General features: G+C 41.9%; 1 protein-coding gene across 1 annotated transcript in view; it reads left to right on the top strand.

The window, feature by feature from the left end:
- LOC121932663 (receptor for retinol uptake STRA6-like) overlaps positions 1–26771 on the top strand; it is a 57544-nt gene that overhangs the window by 12016 nt on the left and 18757 nt on the right. The window contains exons 3-8 of the mRNA XM_042471539.1: positions 6425–6503; positions 7356–7441; positions 8155–8294; positions 10014–10180; positions 12453–12578; positions 19409–19476. Coding sequence (XP_042327473.1) covers positions 6425–6503; positions 7356–7441; positions 8155–8294; positions 10014–10180; positions 12453–12578; positions 19409–19476 — 666 coding nt within the window. The remainder of the gene's footprint in view (positions 1–6424; positions 6504–7355; positions 7442–8154; positions 8295–10013; positions 10181–12452; positions 12579–19408; positions 19477–26771) is intronic.

The following is a 26771-nucleotide window of genomic DNA, read 5'->3' as shown; positions in this document are numbered from 1 at the left end:
AGGGCACATGAGGCCAAGCAACATCAGAGTGTGGTCAAGATGGCAAAAGATATTAATGAGGAAAGAGAGACAAGCTAGGAGAGGCTGCAGTAATTTGCTTTTGCCTGAGCCTACTGGGAAGGGCAAGATTCTGCCACTTCTTCTCCCTGCAGAGCTAATTGAATGCAAACTGCTTTTGAACTTTGAGATCAGTTTGCAGCAGTTGAAGTAAGCCAAGAAATAAGCCAAGAAAGTGGGAGGAGGAGAGAGAAACCGAGACATTTGAAAAACAGTTGAAAAAGTGGTGGGATGACAGAGAATGAATTGGGATTGCCAAACTGGGGCAGTTGGTATGTATGCATTTCTAAGATGATGTATGATGTATGTTTGAGGGTAAGGAGCATGTTTCGGTAGCAGAATGCATGCACTGCCTGTAGGATGCCTAATAGTTTTGTTTTCCTGCCTGGGTAGCATCCCACACCAATGGAAAGTACTCACACATTTGGTGCGGTAAGGAGTTCTTATGAACTGGTCTTTCACTTTGCATTGGCTGCCAGTGTGGCTGAGGGTACTGTAAGGCCGTATTCTGCTAATACTGATACACAGGTTATTATCCACTATAAATGGCCATGGATAGTCATTTACTCTACATAGGATGCCGACATTTGGAACTACCCCAAGCCAATAAGTATCTTTGCAAGTTACAAATTCAGAAAGAGCTAAAAACAGCTTTTTGCGTGGTGAGCAAGAATAACGTTTCCTCCTCCTCCTCCTCCTCCTCCTCCTCCTCCTCCTGTATTACTACTTCATTCAGTTCTGTTATTAAGTGTAGCTTCCGCCATCTTATTCATCGATCTTATTCATAGCATTGGCTGCATTATTTCCATTTTGCAGCATCAGAGTTCATTTCAGAGTTCATCCCCAGTTGCTTCAACATTTGACGTCTGTGGTGGATGCCTCACTTTGCTTATGACAGAGCTTGCGCTAGCTATTTCTAGTCTCAGTTGAAGGGGACTGTCAGATGTGAAATGAATCTTTAGTCAATTTGACTAGCACAGGAGAATACAAATATTTTGCCTTGGAAAGAATCCAGCTTCATCCCAAATAAAGAGAAGCAGCATAAAAAGTTTTGTTTTATTTTCAATGCACTTTGCACTCCTCTTACCAGCATGTTATCTTTGGGAATGCAAAAGCTCAGGACCATCCCTGCCCTCCCTCCCTCTCTCTCTCTCTCTCTCTCTCTCTCTCTTGCTAGGAAGCACAATTACATTTCAGAGGCATCAAATAGCTAATATTTATCTATCTGGGTATTTTCTTTTTCACCCTGAAAAGATTAAATGTTTAATACCGAGGGGAAAGGGTGAATCATGTAGCACTTCAGAGGCCTAGCGTAAATTCTGAAGCACGTCAACAGATTTCCACTCAATGTTGTGAAATCACAAGCTTTTTTTTAAAAAAAGAGGGCCAAATGAAACATTAAATGGGTGTTATAATGATGTTTAGATTTTGTATTCAATGAAAAACAGGAATGAAAAGGCTGAAAGTTTGTTTGGGCAACTGATAGGAGAAGAAGCTATAGAATAGAATAGAATAGAATAGAATAGAATAGAATAGAATAGACAGGAAGGCCCTGCCTTTTGATCTGACAACTCACTGTTTTGACTCTTGCAAATTAAGGACATCTTCCATTAATTCAAGCAGCGGTCCGTTCTTTCATCAGTTCTTCTTGCTTGAGGGGGTTTGCTTGGGATCACCTACATACAAACACACTACTTGCAAACTGAGCTGAGAGCAGGGGAAAGGCACTGAGCCTTTGCAAGCAGTGGGTGCGCATGGACAATCCCAGAGAAGCCACCATAATTCCTCCATGTTCCTTACATGGATTTTGATTATCCAACAATTCCAGTTTCTGGCCATATTGCAGTCCCTAACCCAGCAGATCCCCAGTAGATACCCATTGTATCTACACCTTAAGGCTTTTGTATGGCTTTTAACTTGTTCGGTATTAAATGTTGGTAATCACCCTGAGTCCCTATATCAGGAGAAAGGCGGGATATAAATAAATGAATAAAATAATGGGTCAAATGCATTTCTTGACATAACAGCTTTAGTGAACTTACATACATTCACACTCACAGACAAATACTTCAGTTAACTCAGTATTCCTGGGCATTACTTTTTTAAAAACATAAAATTGGTACCAGAGTTAGAAATAATGCAGAAAGCATAGACATAGGTCCCTGTACCACAAAAGAAGAGAAGGAGGAGTTTGACATGTTTTAGCAAACATTTTATTCAAAACGGACATAAAAATAAAACAATAATCAAACAATGATGCTAGGTAAGACTTGCATAACTAAACAAAAGCATGGTGGTTCTAGAGACCACCTGAAATTCCGCTTTCTGGGAATTCTGGGATCTGAAATCCAAAAAAAGTAACTTTCCTAATTTCAGGTGCTGGCTATTGGTTAAACTTAAGTCTCATGGTCACCGGCTATTGGATCATCTCAAACTAAGGCTTCGACAGCCCAGCAATGACAATGGACTGAACTGGATACTGACTCTTTCATTGCATTGGATCACAGCTGAATCTGAATCCAGTCTATCTAGCTTGAAGCAAGCTGTCCTGAAATGAGATGCCTCCTGCTTTAATTTGTCCCTTGCCAAAACTGCATGGCTTGGTATAGACACAAAGACCTTCTTTGCATTCAGATCCCAGGGAAGAAAGAGTTTGACTGAAGCTTCATTCACAGGTAGTAACTTAATCCCCTTTCAGAGTTTGGACAGCCATGTGCTGAAAACTTGCAACAAAGAGTTGGACTGTGATATCTATGAGTAAATAAAACCAGAGTCCTGTAGTATCTCTCCTGAAAGCTTGTTCTTCTCAAACTTTGCAAAGATGATGGGAGAGACATTATTCTTCCCCCAGTCCCCCAACCTTTTTTACCTGATTCAAACTGGCAGGCTTTTCTTTCTCTCCCCATCCCCATCCACACTATCAGCTAAATGTCTTGAGGAGGTGGTCTAAAAAGTAGTTTATAATGATAAAAACAGTTTATAATAATAGAAGAGTAAAAGCAATTTATAATTATAAAATAAAATGTGTGTATTTCTGTATCTCTCTCTCCCATAATATCAAGAAGATGAAAGCTACACACTGACACTTGTCATGGATAATAAGAGAAGACACCAGTCTTAGCATTATTTTGATTTAAACTGATCAATTAATTTTAGTTAACTAAAATCTGCCTGTGTTTGCATTACCATTTTCAGTCACTAGGTGTCAGACTTCACCTGACCAAAATTCCCCTACCATACAGTTTTGACGCCAAGGATCATAAAAGAGACATTGTTCTACTGAGCATTTTGGTGTGAAAAGTCATAGTAGTGATAACAACAATGTCAGTTGTTATCTCAGTACTATCTACTCTTCTTATTCTTATTTTTCTTCTTCTTATTATTATTACCATCCCATCTTTTCTCCCATAATGGGACTCAGGGTAGTTTACAGTTTGTTAAAAACAGTACAGAGTAAATGCTGTACAAATATGTCAAAGTTTAACTATGAAAGTTCTTTAAAAACAAATCTGTAAAATTAAAATCACTAAGACTACAGCATTAAAAGCCCACTCCAACCAATTTCTAAAAGCCTGGTAGGATAAGAATGGTTTTACTTGCCAACAGAAGGACAGCAAAGATGGAGCCATCCTAGCCTCCCCAGGGAAAAGATTCCAAAGTCTGGGAGCAGCCGCCAAGAAGGCTGTCATCCATTTGGACTCTTTTAAGGAGCTAGTGTGGCGTAGTGGTTTGAGCGTTGGGAGACCAGGATTCAAATCCCTGCTTGGCCATGGAAACCCACTAGGTGACCTTGGGCATATCTCATTCTCTCAGCCTCAGATGATGGCCATGGCAAACCTCCTCTGCACAAATCTTGCCAAGGAAACCCCATGATAGGCTTGCCTTAGGGTCACCATAAGTTGGAAATGAATTGAAGGCACACAACAACAACAAAGACCATGCTCTAAGATTGGGTCTCTTCTAAGTGGCATAGTGGGTTGAGAGTTGAACATAGGACATTGGGAGACCAGGGTTTGAATCCCAACTCATCCATGGAAGCCCACTAGGTGACCTTGGGCATGTCTCACTGTCTCAGCCTCAGGGGATGGCCAAGACAAACCTCCTCTTAACAAATCTTGCCAAGGAAATCCTATGGATAGGCTTGCCTTAGAGTCACCATAAGCTGGAAATGACTTGAAGGCACACAACAACAACAATACTCTAAGACTGGCTCTTTTCTAAGAGCCAGCGTGGCATAGTGGTTTGAGCATTGAACTATGACTCTGAGGATCAGGGTTTGATTCAACATTCAGCCATGGAAACCTTCTGGGTGACCATGAGCAAGTAACACACTTTCAGTACCAGAAAACCTTGTGATGGGATAGCCTTATGGATGCCCCAAGTCAGAAAACACCTTGAAGGCCCCCAACAACACTGAAGGCCATTATATTAGTATCCATCCCAATATCCTTCTCAAAGCTGCCATTGCTAAATTAAATCCACTCATTCCCAGTAACATCTGCTGGGGCCCATCTTAACAAATTTCTTATCTCTTCCGCTCTGTTTCCTGACTCTTCAAATAAATTTTCCATGGTTCTCCATCTCCCCTGGTCATTATCGAACACTGTTCTGCATATTTAGTCCTTTTAATCTCTGTCCATAAAGCCATCCCTTTTAACTTCCCTCGACTAATTTCATTGCTTTAAAAAACACTTTAATTTTAATATATATTGGCTCCTATTAACATAATGTATGTGCCCTCCAACCCCAGTCTTCCAAGGACCCTAGAAAAATGGCTTTGCATGCTTGACACAGATTTCCCCTTCTTTGCTTAATATAATAGCACATGTATCAGAGAGATGAAATAAGTAGCTTTGCCCCCTAAGGCTGGAATCATGCAAAGTTCGTCTCTAAAAATTGAGGCATTGGCTTAAATTAGCTAAAGGTAAAGCAAAAATATGTGACTTTTATACAATATGGCATGATTACATTTTATATATAAACCAGAGGCTGATGCAGCGGTATTTATGTAAGCTTTTCTTCAGATTATGAGAAAGAGATTGAACATCAATTATGAGGAAGAGCTTGATCAATTGCAGTTATTAAGAAATAAATATATAGAGAATTTCTGAGCTGCTCACAATTTTGCCTGGAAAGTAAAGGGGAGCATTTATTGAATGCATCATCTTTGGTTAATAATTGGATATAAACAGGATGGAACTGCCTTTTGTTTTGTCCTTTCCTCCCTCCTCTACACCTTTTTCTTTCCTTAGGTTTGTTGATACTTTTAAACTCTTGTTATATTTGTAATACTTTTACCATGCACACCCCCGAACATTTTAAAACATATTTTCTTAGATGGTACTATGGCCTTGGTCATAGTTTACAAACCTTGACTTTTCCCCTGTCCTTTTGGAACAAGGGCTAGGAACCTCTTGCCTTCAAAGGAGGATTTCATTTTCTGAAAAGTGGCATTTGGCAGTGAGGAAAACAGGTCACTGGGACATGTTTTACCAAAGCACTATCATGGGGGAAAGTGTGGTAAAAGATAACACCAAACCGATATACTTCCATTCTTAAAATAGGCCAATTGTGGCAGGACAGCAGGCTGGTGTGATAAAGTCCATAGATTTACTTGGAGCTGATGTCTATAGAATAGATATGTGATAGAACAAGAATAAGAAATGGAAGCGGCATCTCAGCTTTTCAAAATGAGGCAAGAAGGGTAGAAAAGCTAGAAACTACCAAACAGGACAGCAGACGGGTGTGATAACATCCTTAGATTTACAGTGGGCCTTTGTATCCGCAGGATCATCCGTGGATAACAAAATCCATGGATACTCAAGTCCCATTAAATACAATGACATAGCAAAATGGTGTCCCTTATATAAAACAGCAAAATCAAAGTTCGCTATTTGGAATTTGTATATTTTAAAAATATTTTCAAGCCATGGGTGCTTGAATCCATGGTTAAAAAAATCCATGGATACAGAAGGCTGATGGTACTTGGAGCCAATGTGTATACAATAGATGTGTGGTAGAACTGCAACAACAACAAATAGAAGAGGCACCTCCGCTTTTCAAAATGAGACAGAGCAAGGTAGAAAAGCTAGCAACCTACCAACAAGACTGCAGGGTGATGTGATAAAGTCCATAGATTTACTTGGAGCTGATGTTCCTTAGAATAGATGTGTGACAGAACAACAATAAGCAATGGAAGAGGTGTATCAGCTTTTCAAAAGGAGGGGGGAAAGGCAGAAAAGCTAGAACCCACCAAACAATTGTACTATGGGGAAGAGGACTTAGCCGTGGATGCTCTACAAATGGCTATATGGAGTTCCACCATCCAGTTTTCAAATTATTTTGTTTTGTTTTCTCTATCCTCTAGCATGACCCCGGAGGTTATCCCTGACTGCTATCCTACCATCCCTTATGATATCTACCATGCCTGCATGGCTCCCATCTCGGTAAGTATTTTGTACAAAGTGTCATACTAACATGAGAAGACCATGTAAGCAATTTCCCAAGAAGGTGAATGTCTGGTGCTGGAATGCATCTGTCCATGCAAGGTTTAAAACAATGGTTAAAACTCTGAGTAAGAAAGTAGGGATGTGCATACATGTCCCCCATTGCCTGGATGTCCTCAGTCAGGCAAGTTCTTCATGAGCATCAAACCTTACTCCGTCTGTTGACTTTCCTCTTTCTGCTCCTGACGGTTGTTGAAATTTTCAGTAAAAAAGTGGAGAGCGAGGTCACGCACATTTTTGGAGTTCTCAAAATTTGGGGGCTGTGTTTTCAAACAGTGGAAGAAAAAGAGATGACTGTTTTTGGAACAGCCGCGCTACAAGAAATGGCAGCATGCCCAGTTGAGGATCTGGGCTAATTTTAAAACGTCCCCCCCCCTCGAAAAAACATGAAATGATGCAGGCCACTTTTGGGCACACGGTTTACAATGAAACAGTACAATAGTAAAACCGGTGGGAATGGAAGACAAAGTAAGTGTGGTTTTGAGCACTGGGCTGTGACTTTGGAGGCCAGCCATGGAAACCCATTGGGTTACACTCTCTCAGCCTCAGAGGAGCAAGCCCCCTCCAAAGAAACCTGCCAAGATAACCCTGTGATAGGTTTGCCTAATGCCTCAGGAAACAACTTAAGGCACACAACAACAACAAAATTCTTTGATGGTCATTGAACTCTTCAAGATGAGAAAGAAGTATGTGAATGTATTTTCTCCCAATGTCTGTGCAATGTTAATTATTATTTCTTTTTTCTTTCCCCAATTCATCTTCTTCCTTTTCCTCCTCCATCATTTCTCACAGCTGGTCATTTTGCTGATTCTGTCTTTGATGGTGAAACGAAAGAAACTGTACCAAAGTTGTTGGAATGGAGCTCCTGGGCTATTGAGGTATATCATGTGCCATCATAGACCTCTTTGATTTGGCTTAGAGATAGAAGGCCTGTCATGCACTTCGCTATCTGTTGTAATATTGCTGACCTTTTCCCTTTGCTAGATTGCTAGTCCTTAAGGAGGGAAACCTTGTAAATTCATCTGGTAACATTTCCAAAGGCCAAAGCAGTTCTTAGTGATGTTTTCACAACTGCCAAGGTGTAGATGTTGTCGGGGCCAATGAAATCCACTGAAATCTCTCAGTTTCAGAATATGTCAGTGACAAACACCCTCTGAAGAAACATTCCAAGAAAACCCCATGATAGGTTTGCCTTAGGGTCACCATAAGTTGGAAATGACTTGAAAGCACACAACAAAAGCAGATAGTGTTGGAGGATTGCAGGTCAGATCACCCCCCACCAATGGCTGTGCTGGCTGAGATCAATGGATACTGTAATATGTATCTGAAAAGCAACCTACTTTGCACCTCCATCATAATTCTTGCACAGATCTACTCATCTTTTTTAAAGGACATTTGTCAGTCTGAAAGCAGAATGTTAAAATGTGGGGGGAAGATTGATGTCCCCTCTAGGTCTAAAATGTAGCATTTTGAATACTGTAACCTGAGTAATAGAGATTTTAAAGCTGTCTGCAGATGTGTTTCCACAGGAGGGGGGGGGAACACTACTTCTTTTCTCATTCCAGTGTTTCTGCTTTCCCATTTGCTACAGCCCCATTCACTTCTTGGAAGAAGAGGGAAACAGGGGACTGGCCATTGCCGTCTTTGGCATCCTTTTCTCCTCCTTATGTGTGCTGGTTTTGGACAATGATCCCCTGCCTTTCATCTCGAACTCCTCCACACAATATCGAGGTAATGCTTGGAATCATGCACATGGGTAGAAGACAACACTTACGCGCACTGTTGTTGTAACACTCCATCCTTTATTTATCTCCCATCAATTGCTTTGGATCCAAACAAGGTGCTGCAGTTTGCAATATCTGGATTTAACTTCCAGGTCACTTCCTATTAGGAAAACATTTTTCAAGGGCCTATAATGACCAAAGGAGACAAAAAAGAACCATGGCATAATTGGACCTACATTTCCTAGAGGACATTTGGGACACTTGAGGGTTCTTTAATGTTTTAAAAAATGGAAAAGTGGAAACAGAGGGGCCACAAATAGATATTACTGTGGCTTCTGTAACCATATGTCTCTTTTTGGGCAAGCCATAGAAACTGGCATTTGTAGTTTTGTGAGATGTTTAGGCTTCTCTGTCAGAGTGCTCTGTTGCCACAACAAGCTACAAATCACAGGATTTCATAGGATGGAGCTATGACAGTTAAAGTGGTAGCAAACTGCACTAATTCTGCAGTGTGGAAGCAGCCAAAGGGGAAGGAAAATGAAGGTGCACTCCATGTATGACCACATTTCCATTTCTTTCCCTTCCAAGCAGAGATCAGCTGCTTTTTCATCCTCTGAATTGTCTTTTTTTCTCCCTCCCATTAAGGATCAGCAGCCCCACTTTGAGTCTGACAGTTTCTGGGGAGGTGAACATGCAACTGCACAGACAAAGCATGATATTCCACCTGCCTGATATGGGATCTTGGCCCTAATTTGGAGTGTATCTATACAAAACAGTATCTAATAGTTTTATACCACTTTAACTGGAATGGCTTCCTCTTACGAATCCTAGGTATTGTATTTTGGTGAGGTACTTAGAATCTTCTGCTTGAGAAGTTGTCTTGCCAGCTCCCCTAAATTACAACTAACAGAGCTGTCAGGTAGGGAATTTTAAGTCCCTCGCCTTTTAAATCCCATATTTAAATAGAATGGAGCCATGGCAGTTAAACTATTCTCAATCTACTATAACTGGGAGATTTAGATACAATCATGCTTATACTATCACTATTCGCCATGGTGGCCATTGGTTTCCATGTGAAGGCTGAGGTGAATTCACTTTACAGTCGGCCCTCCAGATTCACTGGGGTTAGGGGTGTAGGACCCCCATGAAAGTGGAAGAACTGCAAATGAATTTTTTAAGCTGTGAGAACACCTTTCTAGGAATCTCTTGAGCTAGGTCCTCAAACATCAGCTGGAATCTTTAGATCCTTAAACATGTGGAGGAAGTTGACTGGAGGTCCTACAAATGCCTAGATAATTGTTTTCTCTAGGAATATTTAGGTCCTCCAGAGTGACTTTATGGTCAACATCCAACAGATGCACAAAAGTCAAAACCACAGATCTGGAGGGCCAGTTGTAGATTTCAAAGGTGCTGAGCTCTATCATCAGTTCAGCACTCGAGACAAATCCTTTAAAGTCTGGAATGAAGGCGAGAGTGGATTTGTCATGCCCTTGACATGCCAAAAATGGAAGAAAATTAAAAGTAGCTAATTGTTTGTTAATAGTTACTTCCAAGTTCTGCCCAAATCAGTCTCTTTATAAATACATAATCACCACATTGATTTCGTTCTCATGAGGAAAGTCTTATCTGCAGAAGATAGGCTTGGAAACCCACCTTGCCTTGCATGGCTGGTATTGCAGGCTCTTAATCTTTGCCCTTCTCTCTTCCCCTTGGTCTCCCTCTGTAGAATACTGGAAGATCATGGCTTTGCTCTATTACCCTGCCTTCTACTATCCTTTAGTTGCATGTGCTACAGTCCGACACAGAGTTGGGTATCTCTTTGGCTGTTTGCTGTCCTGGTGCCATTGTGTGGTCTATCTCTGGCAGAAGGTGGAATGCCCTCAGTCGTCCAAGGTAAAGGCTGGCAGGGATGCATGTTGAAAGACCAGGGTGGCGTCTCTGTATGGGATGAGCCTTCTTATAGCAATGGCAATGGAGATATTTGGACAGAGCTGGAAGATCATATCATTATATGGTCCAGCTGTCCAATTTGGCAGTGATGGTCCCAATTAATCCTCTGTCATCCCACTTTTCAGATGTTTTTAAAATGTCCCAGTCTCTATTCTTCTCCCACTTTTCCCCTCAGCTTACTTCAGTTGCTGCAAACTGTGTTCAAGGTACCAAAGTAGTTTGCACACAGTATATCTATCCAAGAGGAGAGGAGTTTGTATACAATATATTTAGCAGAGAGGAGAGGAGTTTGCAAAGGCAAACTGCTGCACCTTTTCCTAACTTCTGTATTAACATTTGTTGTCTTGACCACACTCTGATGATGCTTGGCCAGGTGTGTCCTGATTTTCATCTGAGAAATATTGGTGACTACATTTGGGGTGAAAGGGTTTACACTGTTACCTTTTCCTTAACTTCCTTAAAATATGAACAGCTTCTGCTGGAATCCTTCAGGAGAGGCAGTTCACTTTGTAACTAGGTTGCAGCCCTTCCTCACTGTTTAACATAAAGTAATCTCAGCTTTTCAATGGACTTCCTACTACTGTATATACTCATGTATAAGTCTAGAAATTTTAGTCAAAAAATTGACCCAAAAAACCTGGGTTGATTTATCCATAGTTCAATGTAAGTCCTGTACTTTAACTCTTCTATGTATATAAAAAGGAGCCATCCCCTTTCTCTGAATAGAGTGGTAAAAGGTGAGAGCTTAGTACATCTTGGGAGCACCAAAAAGAAGGATGGATCCCCTCTACTCTCTCATCCATCCAGCATTTAGGATGAGCACAAACAGTTATGCCTGCCAGAATTTTATGTTCTTTGGTATCATTTCCCTTTGCATCATCCTTTGTTACATGCCCCTAAGTTTTACCCTCGACTTATCCATGGATCAGATCAAAATTCATAATTTTGGCCCCAAAACCTGCCCTAGCTCTGTGGGCTGCATTTCATCCTTACTTGGAAGCCTTCCCATTTTGAAGGGGGAGGGATGGATCTGGGACCAAAAATGATGATGGGAAAGTAACAGTGTTAAAAATGGGCAATTGCACCCCCTGGAGGCTCCTGGAGACATGGATTTCCCAATTTGGGGGTGATTTTTTTCCAGGTTCCTGGAGTCAGTTTCCTGAGCATCACAAGGGGGACGGCACACCAGGTGACACTCAAAGGACAGGTGACACCACCAAAAATGTGACCCTATAGTCAACTTCTGGCAGAGTTATACTGGTGGACCTAGGGATTCCTAGAGAAAACATATCAATCAAATCCACAAATAATCAGATCTGCACAAGTCAAAAGCAGGGCACCTGGAGATATATCTCACCCCCTTTTGGCAGAAAGGGACTGTGGCATTTGCCTACGTCCTTTAAAATTTGGAGCTCATGACAAATGGTTTTTGTGGGTTTTTCGGGCTATGTGGCCATGCTCTAGAAGGGTTTATTCCTGATGTTTCACCAGCATCTGTGGCTGGCATCTTCAGAGAATGTAGAGAAGCATTGTCTGAAGATGCCAGACACAGATGATGCAAAACATCAGGAATAAACTCTTCTAGAGCATGGCCACGTAGCCTAAAAAACCCACAAAAATCTATGGATGCCGGCCATGAAAGCCTTCGACTTTTCATTACAATTGATGAGGTGAATGGGGTGAGGCTCAGTGTGAAGAGAAAGGAAATGTCTTAGGGGGTTTTATTTTTAAAAATTTAAATTCTTTTCACATTTTCTTTAAAACCATCACACCTTACTGAGTTTTCACTTTAAAACAAAGTGCATGTAACTCTACTTAGGCTGTGTGTAGGATGCTGTAATTAAAAGATACTACTTTAATGTTGCTAGTTGTTTCTGGCATAGCAATTGCCACTGATATATGGGAATTCCAATTTAGGAGTAACATGAATACAGAAGCCATTACTAAGGATTCTGTATGGTGTGGTATGGGAAGAGGTCAATGGGAGGGTGACACCATGAGTGAGTGCGTGGGTGGCACCAATCCAGTGATGCCAATGCCTGGAAGCCCCATTTGGAGGCTTGGTATGTTGCACGTGACCCATGGGTTGCATGATTCCCTCCCCTAGAGTAGTGAGACAGTGAGTGAAATGCAACATCTATGAATGCCCTTATATGTTCTACAGGCTCTTCTTACCTGATATCCTCTCTTCTTTTTTCCTGATTTTCTCTCTCAGATTTACAGATACTACTCCCTGCTTTCTTACCTCCCTATCATTTTGTGCCTCCTGTTTCTGAGTCTTTGGTATCCAATGCAACTTGTCAAGAGCTTCAGACAGAAAGAGAAGACAGCTGTGGATGAGGTAACGCAATTCGACATCTCTATCTCAAACTAAAACAGTGGTTAGCAACAAGCAGCCCTGGGGCCTGATGTAGATCCCAAGGCTGCTTTCGTAAACATTGACCTCTCAAGATTGCTCTTTGAATGTCCAGCCACAAGGCTAAATTTCCTCTCCCAAAAGCTCCCAGGGCAGAACTGCAAATAACCCAAATTACAGTGGTACCTCGGGTTACGAAATTAATTCGTTCCGCCGCCGCTTTCGTAACCCGAAAAGCCTTCGCAGCCGAAAACCATAGGCGCTAATGGGGAAAAGCCGCGATTTCGTGTGAAATAGCGCCGAAAAGCACCAAAAATTTTCTTCGTAACCCGAAATAACCTTCGTAACCCGGAACAGTTATTCCTATGGGATTTTTTCGTATCCCGGAAATTTCGTAACGTGGGTATTCGTATCCCGGGGTACCACTGTAATCTCTTTTAAAAATATTGGGTTCCCTGCAAGAGTCAGTGATTTGAATGTTGGAGTCTGATTGGATTCCCAGCTTGGCCATGAAACCCATGGGTGACTTTGGGCAGTCACACCTCTCTCAGCCTCCAGTGGAAAGCAGTGGCGAACCTCCTTGAACAAACCTTGCCAAGAAAACCCCCTGATAGGGTTTGCCTTAAGGTCACCATAAGTCAGAAACAACTTGAAGGCACACAACAGTGAAACAAAGCAAGCTTTTTGTGGGTTTTTTGGGCTTGTGGCCATGTTCTAGAAGAGTTTGTTCCTGACATTTCCCCAGCATCTGTGGCTAGTTCTTCAGAGAATGCTGGCATGGAAGTGAGTGTAGTGTGTGTATGTTGTGTGTGGTGTGTGTGTGTGTGTACACACACACACACCCACATACTGTGTGACCATGGCTCACTTCTATGCCAGCATTCTCTGAAGATACTAGCCACAGATGCTCGTGAAATGTCAGGAACAACTCTTCTAACATGGCCACATAGCCCAAAAAACCCACAAAACCTATGGATGCCAACCATGAACCCTCTGACTGCACAACAAAACAAGTGCCAGCATCTGTGTAGCCGTTTGTATGTTGGGCTAGGACTTGGGGAGACCAGAGTTTGAATCTCGCCTTAGCCATTGAACCCTTCTGTGTGACTTTAGAGAAATCACACTTTCTCATCCTGAAGGAAGGAAATGGAGAACCTCCTGTGTTAACCTTGCCAAGGAAACCCTATGTAGATGTCTAATGCACTGCAGAAATAAGCAGCTTGACACCGCTTGAACTGCCATGGCTCCCATGTTATGGGATTCCAGGATTTGTAGTTTACTGTGGCACCAGGGCTCTCTGATGGAGAAGGGCAAATAGCTCACAAAACCACAATCCCAGAATTCCATAGCATGGAGCCTGGCAGTTAAAGTGGTGTGAAACTGCATTAATCTGGACCTTTCTGGTAAAGTTTCAGCTTTAGGGGGAACATCAAGGATGAGTTTGCTGCTTCCTCTGCTTCTTGCTGAGTTTCATAGGGAGGAATTGACAGGGATTCTGAGATGGCAGTGGTGCGGTGAGGAGTCAGATATTTGCAATGTGAACATGTGGGGCTGTCTAAGGAAGGACTGTGTTTCCGACTCCCAACTGTTTCTGTTACATGGCAGGTGCAATTATGCAAGGCACTGTAAATATCAGCTATAATTTGAAATAAGCACAGTCTTGGAAATTATATAGAAAGAAAAGAAACGGAACTTGGCAACTTGGCGGATGCAAAATGCCAAGGTGACAGGAACGTCTGTGGGTCTTTTTTTTTTTTTATGCCAAGCAAGTATTTTATTTTCCCCTGCATCTCTGCTTTATGAGAAGAAACAACGAATGTTCTAAGCGTGGATTCCTCTTCCTTTCCTTTCCTTTCTCACTTATTTTGCCAGGAGAAATTATTAGATAGAATCACCTCCCAATGGATTCAGTTCCATCTGGTTTAAGCTGAATGGGCAACAGAAGACCCATTCCTCTGGCTTGAATTCTATCAAATTCTGACTGGGATCATTGACAATGAAGGCCTTTTCAACATAGAGTAACAATACAGTTTGTCTCTCTCTTTTAAAAAAGGGAGAGAAGAAAGAAGAGAGGGGGAGATCTGTTTGATGACAAAATAACACTTCTTTATTCATGTGCCCCCTCTTGCAGAAGACGATTTCATCCTTAGTGACTTCCATCCAGAGCAGAATGGATGTCTTACTGTGTTGTTGCAAAGGGCAGAGGGGCAGGGAGAGTCAAGCTTTACCATTTCATAATCTCTGAGCCTGGCACCATGATCTTCCTTTTTAGAAAGAAACCCTCTCCTTCTCTCTCTCTCTCTCTCCTCTCTCTCTCTCTCTCTTTTTTTTTTTTTCTAAACAAACGATAGAAGCATGAATGCCTGGTCTTTAAACACAGAAATCTGCAGGAGGTATTTAGGATTTAGACAAATCTGCCTATTTACACAGCTCTGGGATAAGAAGGGAGTTTTCTCTCGCATCACTGCGAACAGCATGTTCCTTCGTGCCCCACTTCAGGGGTCCACACAGGGCTCTCCAGCTGGATCTTGCCAGCCTCCTAATGAGCGCCCACCTCAATGCCCACCCCTTTGTCACCAGACGTCTGTGGCTGCGTATTAGCACCCATGCAACTGTTAGCTTGATGGCAGGGCAGATGGAAATTATGCAAGGCATTTTAAATAGGCTGCATGAATCAGATATGCTAGTTTGTGGATTTTTTCTATTCCTTCTTTCCTTCCTTCCACATTGATGTTGCAGGGAAAATTATTAGACAGGATCACCTCCCAGTTGATTCAGTTCTATTTAGTTTAAGCCAGTTGGGTAACTGAGGACCCATGCAACTGCGAGCTTGACTGGCAGGTCAGATGGAAATTATACAAGGCATTTTAAATAGGCTGCATGAATCAATCATGCTATTTTGTGAATTCCTTCCTTCCTCCTTCCTTCCTCCTTCCTTCCCATACTGATCTTCCAGGAGAGTTATTAAATAGGATCACCTCCCAACTGATTCAGTTCCATTTGGCTTAAGACAGGGGACAATCAAGGACCCAAGGGCCATTTGGCCAGTCTGGAATCGATCTTCATGCTCCCTTCCCATTTATCATCATTTAAACTTCAATACAGTGCTCTCCTAAGGCTTCAGGACTGTCCGTTGTTGTTGTGTGCCTTTAAGTTGTTTCCGACTTATGGAAACCCTATCATGGGGTTTTCTTGCCAGAATTTCAGAGGTGATTTGTCATTGCCCTTTCCCAAGGCTGAGAGAGTGTGACTTGCCCAAGGTCACCCAGTTGGTTTCATGGCTGAGCTGGGAATCAACCCTGGTCTTCAGAGTCATGGTCAACCACTATTGCTTTTGGACCTTCATATTAAATGGCCTGGTATCTTTTTGGTCCTTGTTTTTTGCCTTCTTGATATGGGTCCCCGGAAAGTATCTGAAATTGCATTCAGCTTTCCAAATAATAAATAATAATAATAAATTTTATTTTATCCCGCCCTTCCATGAATATGATCAGGCGGCGTACAAAATATAAAAACAATAACAATACAATACAACATTAAAATCCATATCAGTTAAAAACATTACTACAAAACAGGAACAGGAAACAATAAAATAGAAAATCACATAGCGGGGCAAAAAAATGGAGAAATTCATCATCAATCCAGGGTCGAGAAAGGAAAGAGGGGGAAAAGGGGCAGGAAAAATGAATGAACAACTTAAGGTGGGAAGGCCGAGAAATAGGTATGTTTTTAACTGTTTTTTAAAAACAGCTAATGAGGCAGCGGAGCGAAGCTCTACAGGGAGCTTATTCCAGAGGGGGGGGGCAGCGGTAGTAAAAGCCCTCTGTGAGGTCCGAACATGATTGGACCTAGGGACCTCCAACAGATTGGTCCCGGAAGTTCTGAGTGTGCGAGGCGGATTATATGGGGAGAGGCGGTCCTCCCAAGTACCTCGGGCCCAAGCCCATTTAGGGCTTTATAGGTCAAAACCAACACCTTGTATTGAGCTCGGAAGCGAATAGGCAGCCAGTGAAGATCTTTTAGAATGGGTGTTACATGGTCTGACTTGGAACTGCCAGCGACCAATCTGGCTGCCATATTCTGCACCATTGCAGCTTCCGGGTTTGGTACAAGGGTTGCCCCATGTAGAGCGCATTGCAGAAATCCAATCGAGAGGTTACCAAAGCATGTACAACAGTTTCTAGGTCCTTTCGGTCCAGGTAGGGACGCAGCTGGCGTATCAGCCGAAGCTGATAACAGGCCCTCCTGACCGTCGCGTCCACCTGAGAGTCAGCTGGGCGACGAGTCAGGAGCACTCCCAAGCTGCGCACCGAGTCCTTCAGGGGAGCGTGACCCCATTCAGGACCGGGCGACAGATCTCACCACCAGGAACCGGGGAACCTATCACCATACTTCCGTTTTCCCTGGATTCACGCTGAGTTTGTTTTCCCTCATCCAGCCCATTACCGACGCCAAGCAGGCATCTAGGGAGAGATGCCATCCTTGTTACTGCATCAGTCGGAGACATAGAGAAATTACTGGGTGTCATCAGCGTACTGATAACACCGCGCCCCATGTCTCGGATGATCTCTCCCAGCGGCTTCATGTAAATGTTGAATAGCATAGGGGACAAAATCGCTCCCTGAGGGACACCCGATGTCAGGGCCCTCCTATCGGAGCGACAGTCCCCCAGCTCCACCATCTGGGACCTGCCCCGAGAGGTAGGAACGGAACCACTGCAAAGCAGTGCCCCCAATTCCCAACTCCCTCAGGCGACCCAGAAGGATACCGTGGTCAATGGTATCGAAGGCCGCTGAGATGTCCAAAGTACTAACAGGGACAACGCTCCCCCTGTCCATACCCAGACGAGATCATCAACTAAGGCGACCATGGCAGTCTCAACTCCCTAGCCCGCCCGGAAGCCGGTTTGAAATGGGTCCAGAAAATCGGGTCGTCCAAGATCGACTGAAGCTGGAGAGACAAGAATTAGCATACTCTCTAACAGAGAGGGAAAGATTCAGTGGAGAACTTGGACAAATTACTTCCTTTGACTATACCACAAAATCCAAACTCCACAAAAAGTGATACCTTATTGGCCAACCAAAATGCACAAAAGCTTCTGAGCTCTACTGGCTTCTTCATCAGAGAAAATATGTTCTTAAAAAATTAATTTTTTTGGACTTGAATTCCCATGCTGGCTGGGATTGTAAGAGTATGTGTCATCACCCCCAAAATATTTTTCCCAGGCTCTGGTAGGCCTAATCTTCCTTTTCCTTTATATGCTGTCTTTGATCAGCCTAGCTGGGCTGTTTGCTCTGTTGAAAATATGGGACTCCATTTCCTTTTAACGGTCAGAGTTTATTACAACGATGGGATTTGAGAGCCTTCCTGCTGCATTTTCTCCACTCCATTCCGTGATGGTCTGGGTAGTCAATAAATCATCCCATGGAACTGTTGGTTAACATATTTGCTTTTATTTAGGGAGTTGTTCCCCTCCAGTTATTGTCCCTACAGGCCATATTTCTGGCCGTTCTGTTCCACAAGGGAATGGTAAATCCCATGTATCCCTCCCCTTCTTTCATTCTTTTCAATTCTCCTTGCCCTGTGATTTCCCCGTGAGGTCTGCTCTTGATTCCATTGAGATCCACCATGACCATTACTTTTTCTGTGGCTCAAGAAAGCTGACAGTCTGAAGATCAAAGCTTGGGAATATTTCTCTTTGGGGCTACAATTAGGGGGGTCCTGATGTATGCGTCACCGAAAAAGAAGATGAAAGAGAACACTGACATGTAAAAAACTGAATGTGTTAATGTATCTTATGTATATAAAATTTGTTGCTCTTAACTGGTATGAAGTTGGCTTTGACTTACGATGGCCCTATGAACGAGAGATCTTCCAGGAAACCCTGTTATTAACATCCCTTCTCACTTTTTCAGACTCAGAGCTGTGGACTCAGGCTGCACCGCACTGCAGAAATAATCCAATTTGACACTGCTTTAATTGCCATGGCTTAGTACTATGGAATTCTGGGCCCTGTAGCCTTGTGAGGCATTTAGCCTTCTCTCTCAGAGAGCTCTGATGCCACAACAAGCTACAATCCCAGAGTTCCATAGCATTGAGCTATGGCAGTTAAGTGGTGTCGCACCTCGATTATTCTGCAGTGCGGATGCAGAGTCTTCAAACTGGGGCAAGGACATATGCATTGAAGTGTAGATATAGTCTCAATGCAGATTCAGCCTGGGTCTGCTAATAATGAAGGGGCAATTGGGTTTATGGTATTGGCATTTTACTGTATTTAATGCTGTTTATACTGTTGTAAGCCACCTCAATCTCATTGGAGAGGCGAGGTAATAATAATAATATAATAATAATAATAATAATAATAATATAATTGTTTATACCACAACTACCAAATTTTCTTGTCTGGGACCTCTCGTCTGTCAGCTTTGACCTCTTAACTTGCTCTCAATTTTGCATGTTTTAAAACTGCAGTGCCCCTTTTGCCATTTTCATATTTATGAGTGTGTGGTATACACTTCTGTTTTCCGGGGATTGTTTGCGTGTGTAAATGGCATCTCCTTCTTCGATATCATCACTCTTTTACGTTTTTGTGATGGTCCCCTTAGCTACTTTTTTAGATGGCTACTTTGGGACAGAACTTGACTAAAACTAGGAAGGCATCAAGACAGATTTGAGGGATGTCATTAAGACCCACCACTGTCCTATTATAAATTGTGTGCACTATATGTGAATGCAGACCCTTAACCTGAGAAAATGTATCCTGAATGCAGCAGTCTTGATTTTTTAAAAGGTGCTTTGGGGTTTGTTCTGTTCAGGGACCTTGGAGTGACTGTTGCAAAGGCTACCTGAGGAATATCTTAGCAAAACGCGCACCCAAGAGAAGGTAAGGTCCTGTTCCTTCTGGCATTCCTTTTATTGAAACTGAGTATAGTCTCAAGATGTGCGGGATGAACAGAAGTGGGAATAGAGTTGGGGAGCATGGATGCCGGATCTCAGGGCCTGGACTTTCTTCTCCAGCTCCGAAGGCAAGGAGAAAGAGGTTGCTATGTTAACATATTTAAGTGCTTTTCTCACAGCTTGCAAAAATGGGTTTTTTTTGTACTATAGTTCCACACAATCCCCTCCCTCTGTGTGGCTGTGTTGGCTGGGGAATCTGGGCAGTGCAGTCCAAAAGATAATTCTTTCAAACTCTGATCCACCTCCCCTAAATATGTATATTTGCATGAGTTTTCAGCCATTAAAGTAGGGTTGTGAACATTTATTTTATATATACTCAAACTATTTTATCTTCTCATTCATGTACACATATAGAGCACAGCACAGATATTTTGGATCATAACGTAAATTTGGATTTCAGTCATCTTCTTATAACTAATACATAAATAATTGTCATATAACTGTCTAATGACTTCCAACCTATAATCTTCCGGAGAGGTTCCTTTTGTATCTCCAATGTTTATATCTACCATTTTCTTCCTTTTCATATTACTTTGTTAATGGTAATTACTTATTCAATAGAGAATATAAATAGTATTCAGGCTTTAGGTTTTCAATCAATCTTGTCATTTGTCCTCATTTTTTTTCGTCCTTTTGTGAACATTTTTTTTAAGATATGCACTTTTGGTTGAGCACATATATTAAATTTAAAAAATTAAAATGGGTGGGAAGCATCCAAAACTTGGGTTTCCATCCAAAGACAGGAAACCAAAGCGATGCATGCACTTTTGATATAAATATCTCTAACTTTGAACTGGGAATTCCTAAATCTCAGTTAATGTCAATTTCTGTTCCATCCCTTATTTTTTTTATATGTGTTTTTGTTCACTGAGTGCATTGCCTCTGTTTCATTCATTTTCTCCCTTTTCCTTCGTAGCAGTATAGCCAAACCAAGCATCCTGTTCAGGGTCCAGGCATACTTACGCTCTTACATCTACACACCTAGGAGGTACTGCATGAAAAGACCATTCAGTGGGCACTTAAGGACACTTAGCATATTTTTCCTACTAATATCTCTCAAGATGTTGCTTTGCCCCTGCAGTATGTTTTTGCCACAGCAGTATAATAAAGCCAATTCATTGTGAGGGCAATGCTTTCTGGCCTTCGCTTTCAATTGGCTAGTTTTAATATCCCATTTTGCAACCTTCTGCCAGATTATGAAACTTGGGTGCATTTTGTAGGTCCTTCTTTGTTATCAAAATAGTAGGCTGTATTTTGCATAATAAATCACAAGTATACAGCCTGCTTTGCTGTGTTTTCCTAAAGGATCTCAGATCACAAAATGCATACTGTCATTGCTTGGGTTTGTGCCCTGTCCTATGGAGCCGTAACACTTAGGTGTGCATGACCAGTGCATGTCTGCTTGAATTTCGGGATAGATAAAACGTAGCTGGAGATGCTTTGTAAAAGAGAAGGCAAACCCGGCACACTGATATTCATATGGTTTTCTTACTTGCAGACTTCCAGCTCCCTCTGAAACTAGTCCTCTCCTTAGCCATGGCTGTGATTGCTGTCTACCAGGTAACCTAGATCAGAACTTCATGAGCCCATCCAGCACTTTTGCTGATTGCTTGACCATCTCACCTCCACCTCTTGCTTCACAGGTGGCCCTTCTGCTCCTGGTGGCATTTGTCCCCAACATCCAAATTGTAAGGTCTGGAATGACGAAAGAGCTGACCGCTCTCTTTGCCAGTTTGGGCTTGTCCCTTCTGAAATCCTGCAGGTATCCCTGGGACAAAGAGCTGCAACCGCGAGCACTACATTGGTCAGTAGAAGGTAGGTTTTCTTGCTCTTGCAGTGTCTGCTTCTTCATTCGGTGCCTAACACTAGAGAGGTTGCAGAGTTTGGTTGCTGAAGTGGGTAAGGAACACAGAGGCAAAATGTTATGTTGCTGAGATGGCATTGGGTGCATCTACACCCATAAAAATAATGCGTCTGGCACCACTTCTAGTACTGTATCTTCATTCTGGGGTTGTAGTGTCACAAGATCTTTGCCTTCTCTGCCAAAGAGTTCTGTAGCCTCCCCAAAGTACAATCCCAGGATTCCATAGGATGGAGCCATGGCCCTTAAAGTGGTGTCAACTCCATTATTTCTACAGCACCCTGTATCTGCTCAACTTTGAATGTGAGTGTTCGTTGCCTTAAGTGATGGTTTTATAGGGTTCCTCACACACACATTTGCCACACTTTCCCATTATTTCTACCGTCTAGATGTACCCATTGACATAGCAACATCCAGGGTGGATGCACCCTAAATTGAAAAGCTAAACTGGCATAAGGTAATGCCATAATTCAATGGTAGGTTAATTGTTTTACACATGGAAAGTCTCAGTGTAACAAGGCATCTCTCAGAACCCAAGTTGCAAGTGTTGGAAAAGATCTCTCCCTGAGACCCGTCGCTGCCGGCTCGACGTCTGATAGACCCTGGTGAGCTGGAAAGACTGCTGATCTGATTCATTCATTGTAAGACACCATTCATAATTGAGAGAAAGGACAAATTTCGCAGGGATACTTGGAAGTCGCACTCTCTCAGCCTCAGTGGATGGCCATGGCAAACCCTCTCTGAAGAAACTTGCCAAGAAATCATGTGACATTGTTCATCATAAATCAGAAATTACATGCAGGTACACAACAACAAACTTCAAGGGACAGAAGAACAGTTCAGGTTAATTGAGCTGTTGAACTCCTGTTACAGATGGAAAAACAACACCATTTCTTGTTTACTGCCAAGTTCTCTTTAATCTCCAGCATTAATCCACTTAAGATCTAGCAGTACAACTATGCCTTTTATTTCTGTATTTTTAAAGACCGATTGTTGTAAAGGACAAACAAACCCTACTCTAATTATTTTAGAGCAAAACCTGTTACGGCTATTCCCCCTGAAAGCATTAAATCTGGCGAGACAAGACGGTTGAGAGACTGTGTCTTCTTGTTGTGTTCTTTCAAGTTGTTTCCAACTTAGGAAAACCCACAATGAACTGCTGCACAGGTTTTCTTGGCAAGGATTTGTTCAGAGGTAGTTTGAAGATGATGGAGGATGGATGGTTTATCATTGCCTCTCGTAATGCTGAAAGAGTGTGACTTGTCCATGGCACCCAACTGTTCCCAGGCTAGATGGGGATTTGAACCTGGTGTCCCAGAGTCCTTGTCCAACACTAAACCAGCAAAATCCACATGTGAACAAAAATCCAACTTACAACTACAACAGAAGCAGAAAACATATGAACACTGATCTCTGGAGACATGTACAAAGAGTACCCTTTAAACTGATCTCCTGTATTTTTTTAATGACAGAACTATAGTAACTGCTATATCTCTGAGAAAAAGAGTTTCACAACTGGTGTGCTATATGTAGCCTTTTATGCTGATAACACAATTCTGGAATATCACCAACAACAAGCCGACGGGTTTTGCAAGCAACCTGAGATCCACCAGCTACAGCCTGATACAATATATATATATATTATAGAGAGAGGAATAAAAATAATCCCGGATTTTGAGTGGTCCGACTATATGTAGGAGAACTGCCTTTGCAGATGGAGTTGTCATTTCATGGCTCCTGTTGCACAAATAGAGGGGAGTCAAAATCCTTGCAGATCTGCAACCGATTATCAGAAATCTATTAGGAAATCTAGACCCACTTCTTCCAGTTCTGGCCATCACACTGCACTGTTGTCTTTGGAATAAGGAAGCAACAGTAGAAATTAAACATTATGCTTGAAGCAGTCACTGAGTCCCTGGAAAGGTTCCTCTAAGCGCCATGAGCATGAACACTGATCTCAGTGGGTTCTTCGTCTAGTTTGCTGGCGGCACCATATGACTAACGTCATTACAAATCATGTTATTTCTGGTTTTTTGGAATCCTGAGTTTCTAGTCCTGAGTTTCTGGACTTCTCAACTCTTTATCCACGGATTTTTATCCACGAATTCAAGCATCCATAGGATTGAAATTTTACACACAAAAAAAAGTAAATTCCAAATAGTAAACCTTGATTTTCCATTTGATATAAGGACACCATTTTGCTCTGCCATATATTAATGGGACTTGAGCATCCACAGATTTTGTTATCCACGGGCAGGCCGGACCCAACCCCATCAGATAACAAGGATCACTATATGACGATCTGTGGGGAAAGGTAGAATAATTTTGGGCAGGCACACAAAGCCTCGGATGGGTAGGATGCTAGTTGAGTTGGGATTTTTATTAAAGTGGATTGATAAAGATTTCCTCTTTTTCCTTTTTCTTTTTTTGCAAAGCTGTGCCATTTGCTAGCAGTTAAAAGTAGTGGCTGATGCCAAGAAGCTAAGGGGCGACAAATGCAGTCACACCCTGCCGATACTGGCATCACAAAGGTTCTGAGATCTGTAGAACTGAGCCGATGGCATCACGCGAGAGGGAACTACAAAGGCCCAATGCAGAGAAGGGGGAGAGGAATTCAAAGCCCACCATCAGGCAGATGGACTGTCGGTTCCTGCCACTTCTAGCTGAAACAGACCGATCTTACATGCTTGACTATTTGCATGGCATGTCGAACCGTGGAAGTGACTCCCTGGCAGGACAGAACTATGATGGCACCCCTGACAGGGGAAGGGTGAATGTGCTCTGGACTTTAATCCAAACTTTAAAGGAGCAAAATAATAATAATATATAATAATAATAATAATAATAATTTATTCTATTCTGCCTTTTCCTGATAGGGAATCAAGGCGGATTACTACAGTATTAAAACATCAAACAATTACAATCATGATTAAAGGAATAGCATATCCTGACCTCCCCCAATACAGAATGCATCTGCCTGTAGAATTAATTCAGTTTGAAACACTTTAACTTCACGGTTCCATCTTACACAACCCGGGGATTCTTTAGTTTATGAGGCACCAACATGCTTTGGCAGAGAAGACCAAAGACGTGTTTGAAACTACAATTCCAGGATTCCATACGACTGGAGTGACAGCACTTAAAGAATGTCAAACTGCATTAATCTATATGTAGATGCACCCTAAAGCACAATAGATTCATCATCCGTTGTTGTCAGAGCCACCAGCTTTCTGCAGTGTGTCTTTAACCAGATGCGTCTTTTAATATAATGTTCATTAACCCAGAAATCTAATAAGTGCCTTGGATTATAGGAAGGCTTTATGTAAATATATATATATATATATAATATATATTATCTATATTATATATATTTGTGTTGTAATGTAAATAGTGTGGTGTGTGTGTGTTGTGTGTGTGTGTGTGTGTGTGTGTTATAATCAAAAAAAGTTTGATGTTTTGGCTCCCTTTCCATTGCAGTCTCCCTGGCAGTGAAACATATGGGGGGGTAGTTTTGTTGGTTTTCAAGCAATGAAATGCAATGAAATCCCTCCAATGCACCCAGCACTGGTATAGTTCTTCTGATTTATATATACTCTTTTCCCCTTTTTTGATCCTGCAGTTGTGCCTCTTAAACTGCTACAGCTTAAAGTCTGCATGCTAATCCAACCTCTGGGCTTCCTATTTCTGCAGTGACATTTGTGAAAGCTCTTAAATTTGTTTGAGAATGTTGAATTGTTCAGAATTATTTAGTGTAAGACTACAGTAACTAATCTGCAGAGATTTTTAGAAGCCAGGTTCTTTGTGGCAGGGACCTACCCTTTTATATTCTTTTCATGTACCATGTACGCTGGCAGCAACATCAACAATTTAAATATTCAGATGGCACCAGATTGCTTGCAGGAGACAAAAAGAACCTGAATGGCCACTGATGAAATGAAGGGGAGAAATGCAAAGCAGGACTGTATCTGAATATTAAGAAAACAAAAACACGTCACAGACCATTTCTATAAGTTCAAAGTTGGCCATGAGACATTGTAATAGTTATTTTCTGTACTTTAGCTCAGTCATTAATTATCTGGGAAACCACAGTTAAGAAAACAAAAGAAGGACTATGATATGGAAAGGCAACGTGAAGGAACTAGATAAGATCCTTAAGAGCAAGATAGATCATTGAATATCATCCTGGTCTATATTATTTCACTTTCTATGCATGAGTTTGACAGTTGGACAGTGAATAAAGCTGGCAGGAAGAAATAACTCATTTGAAACATGATGCTGGAGAACACCTCTACAGATTCTATGACCACCCTAAATGGATCCTGAGACAAATCAAGCCTGAACTCTCTCTAGAACAGATGATGACTAAACTAATGTTGTCATATTTTGAACATATCATGATACGCCATATGTTGGGGAAAGTGGAAGGAGTAGGAAATAGGAGATGAATTAATTCACTCAAGGAAACCCTGCTTTGAGTTTGAAGATCTCAGTAGAGGATGTTGGTGACCATGGCTGTTGAGGGGGTTTACATTTGTAAGGTCTCCCTAATTGAAGCCCAACTTAGTGGCAAATGACAACAGTAAATGGGGGCTTATTCTTCCAGGTCTTTGACTTTCACTTCTCCAGCTTTCATCCAGCATAGCATCTAGACTAGCATAGTAAGAGGGTAATAGAATTGTGTATAAAACAACAGTACAGTAAGACCAACTTGATACAGATGGTGATGCTGAAGTATAGTAGGAGAGATGAGGACCCCTTTGTCTTCATGCTGCTAGCCCTGGTCAACCATCTCCTTACATGCATCCTACATATAGTACACTTTTATCTGTATGATCTTGACTGGTTCCCATGGTTGTGTTTTCGCGTTTCAGTAACATTGTCTTTATCCTTCCTTTTTTCCGTGTGCTTTGTTGCCTCCTTGGTTCATCTCCTTGTCTCTTGGACTTTCTGCATGTTGATGAAGGCACTGGTGAATCCAGGTGAGGCGCTCTCCTTCCCATATATCAGAGCTTGAATAAAGCATGATGGAACTTTTCCAACTGGAAGCTTGATGCCCTTACAGAAAAGTTCTTGGGAGCCATATTTCAATTCCTTTTTAAGAAGAGCAAAGGGTGGCTCCAACAGCAACCTATTTTAGCTTAATGGTTCTTATTCCAAGTAACGAAAAAATATTTTCCTCTTTTTGGAATTAGGAAATATATTCCAAAGGTGGAAATCACTAACATTAGTGCATGGATATGGGATATCTGTGGACACCACAGGAGGGCTGGCTTAGGGATTCCCAGAGTATATTCAGGACATCAGAGGGAGGCCTCCACTTCGCTGCTAATGCTGCTTCACAGGTTCATGGTTAAACTTTC

Source organism: Sceloporus undulatus, chromosome 6, assembly GCF_019175285.1.
Source record: "Sceloporus undulatus isolate JIND9_A2432 ecotype Alabama chromosome 6, SceUnd_v1.1, whole genome shotgun sequence".
In the NCBI taxonomy this organism is placed as follows: Eukaryota; Metazoa; Chordata; class Lepidosauria; order Squamata; family Phrynosomatidae; genus Sceloporus; species Sceloporus undulatus.
Note: the sequence above shows the minus strand (reverse complement) of the source record. Positions and strands in the feature narration are given on the sequence as shown.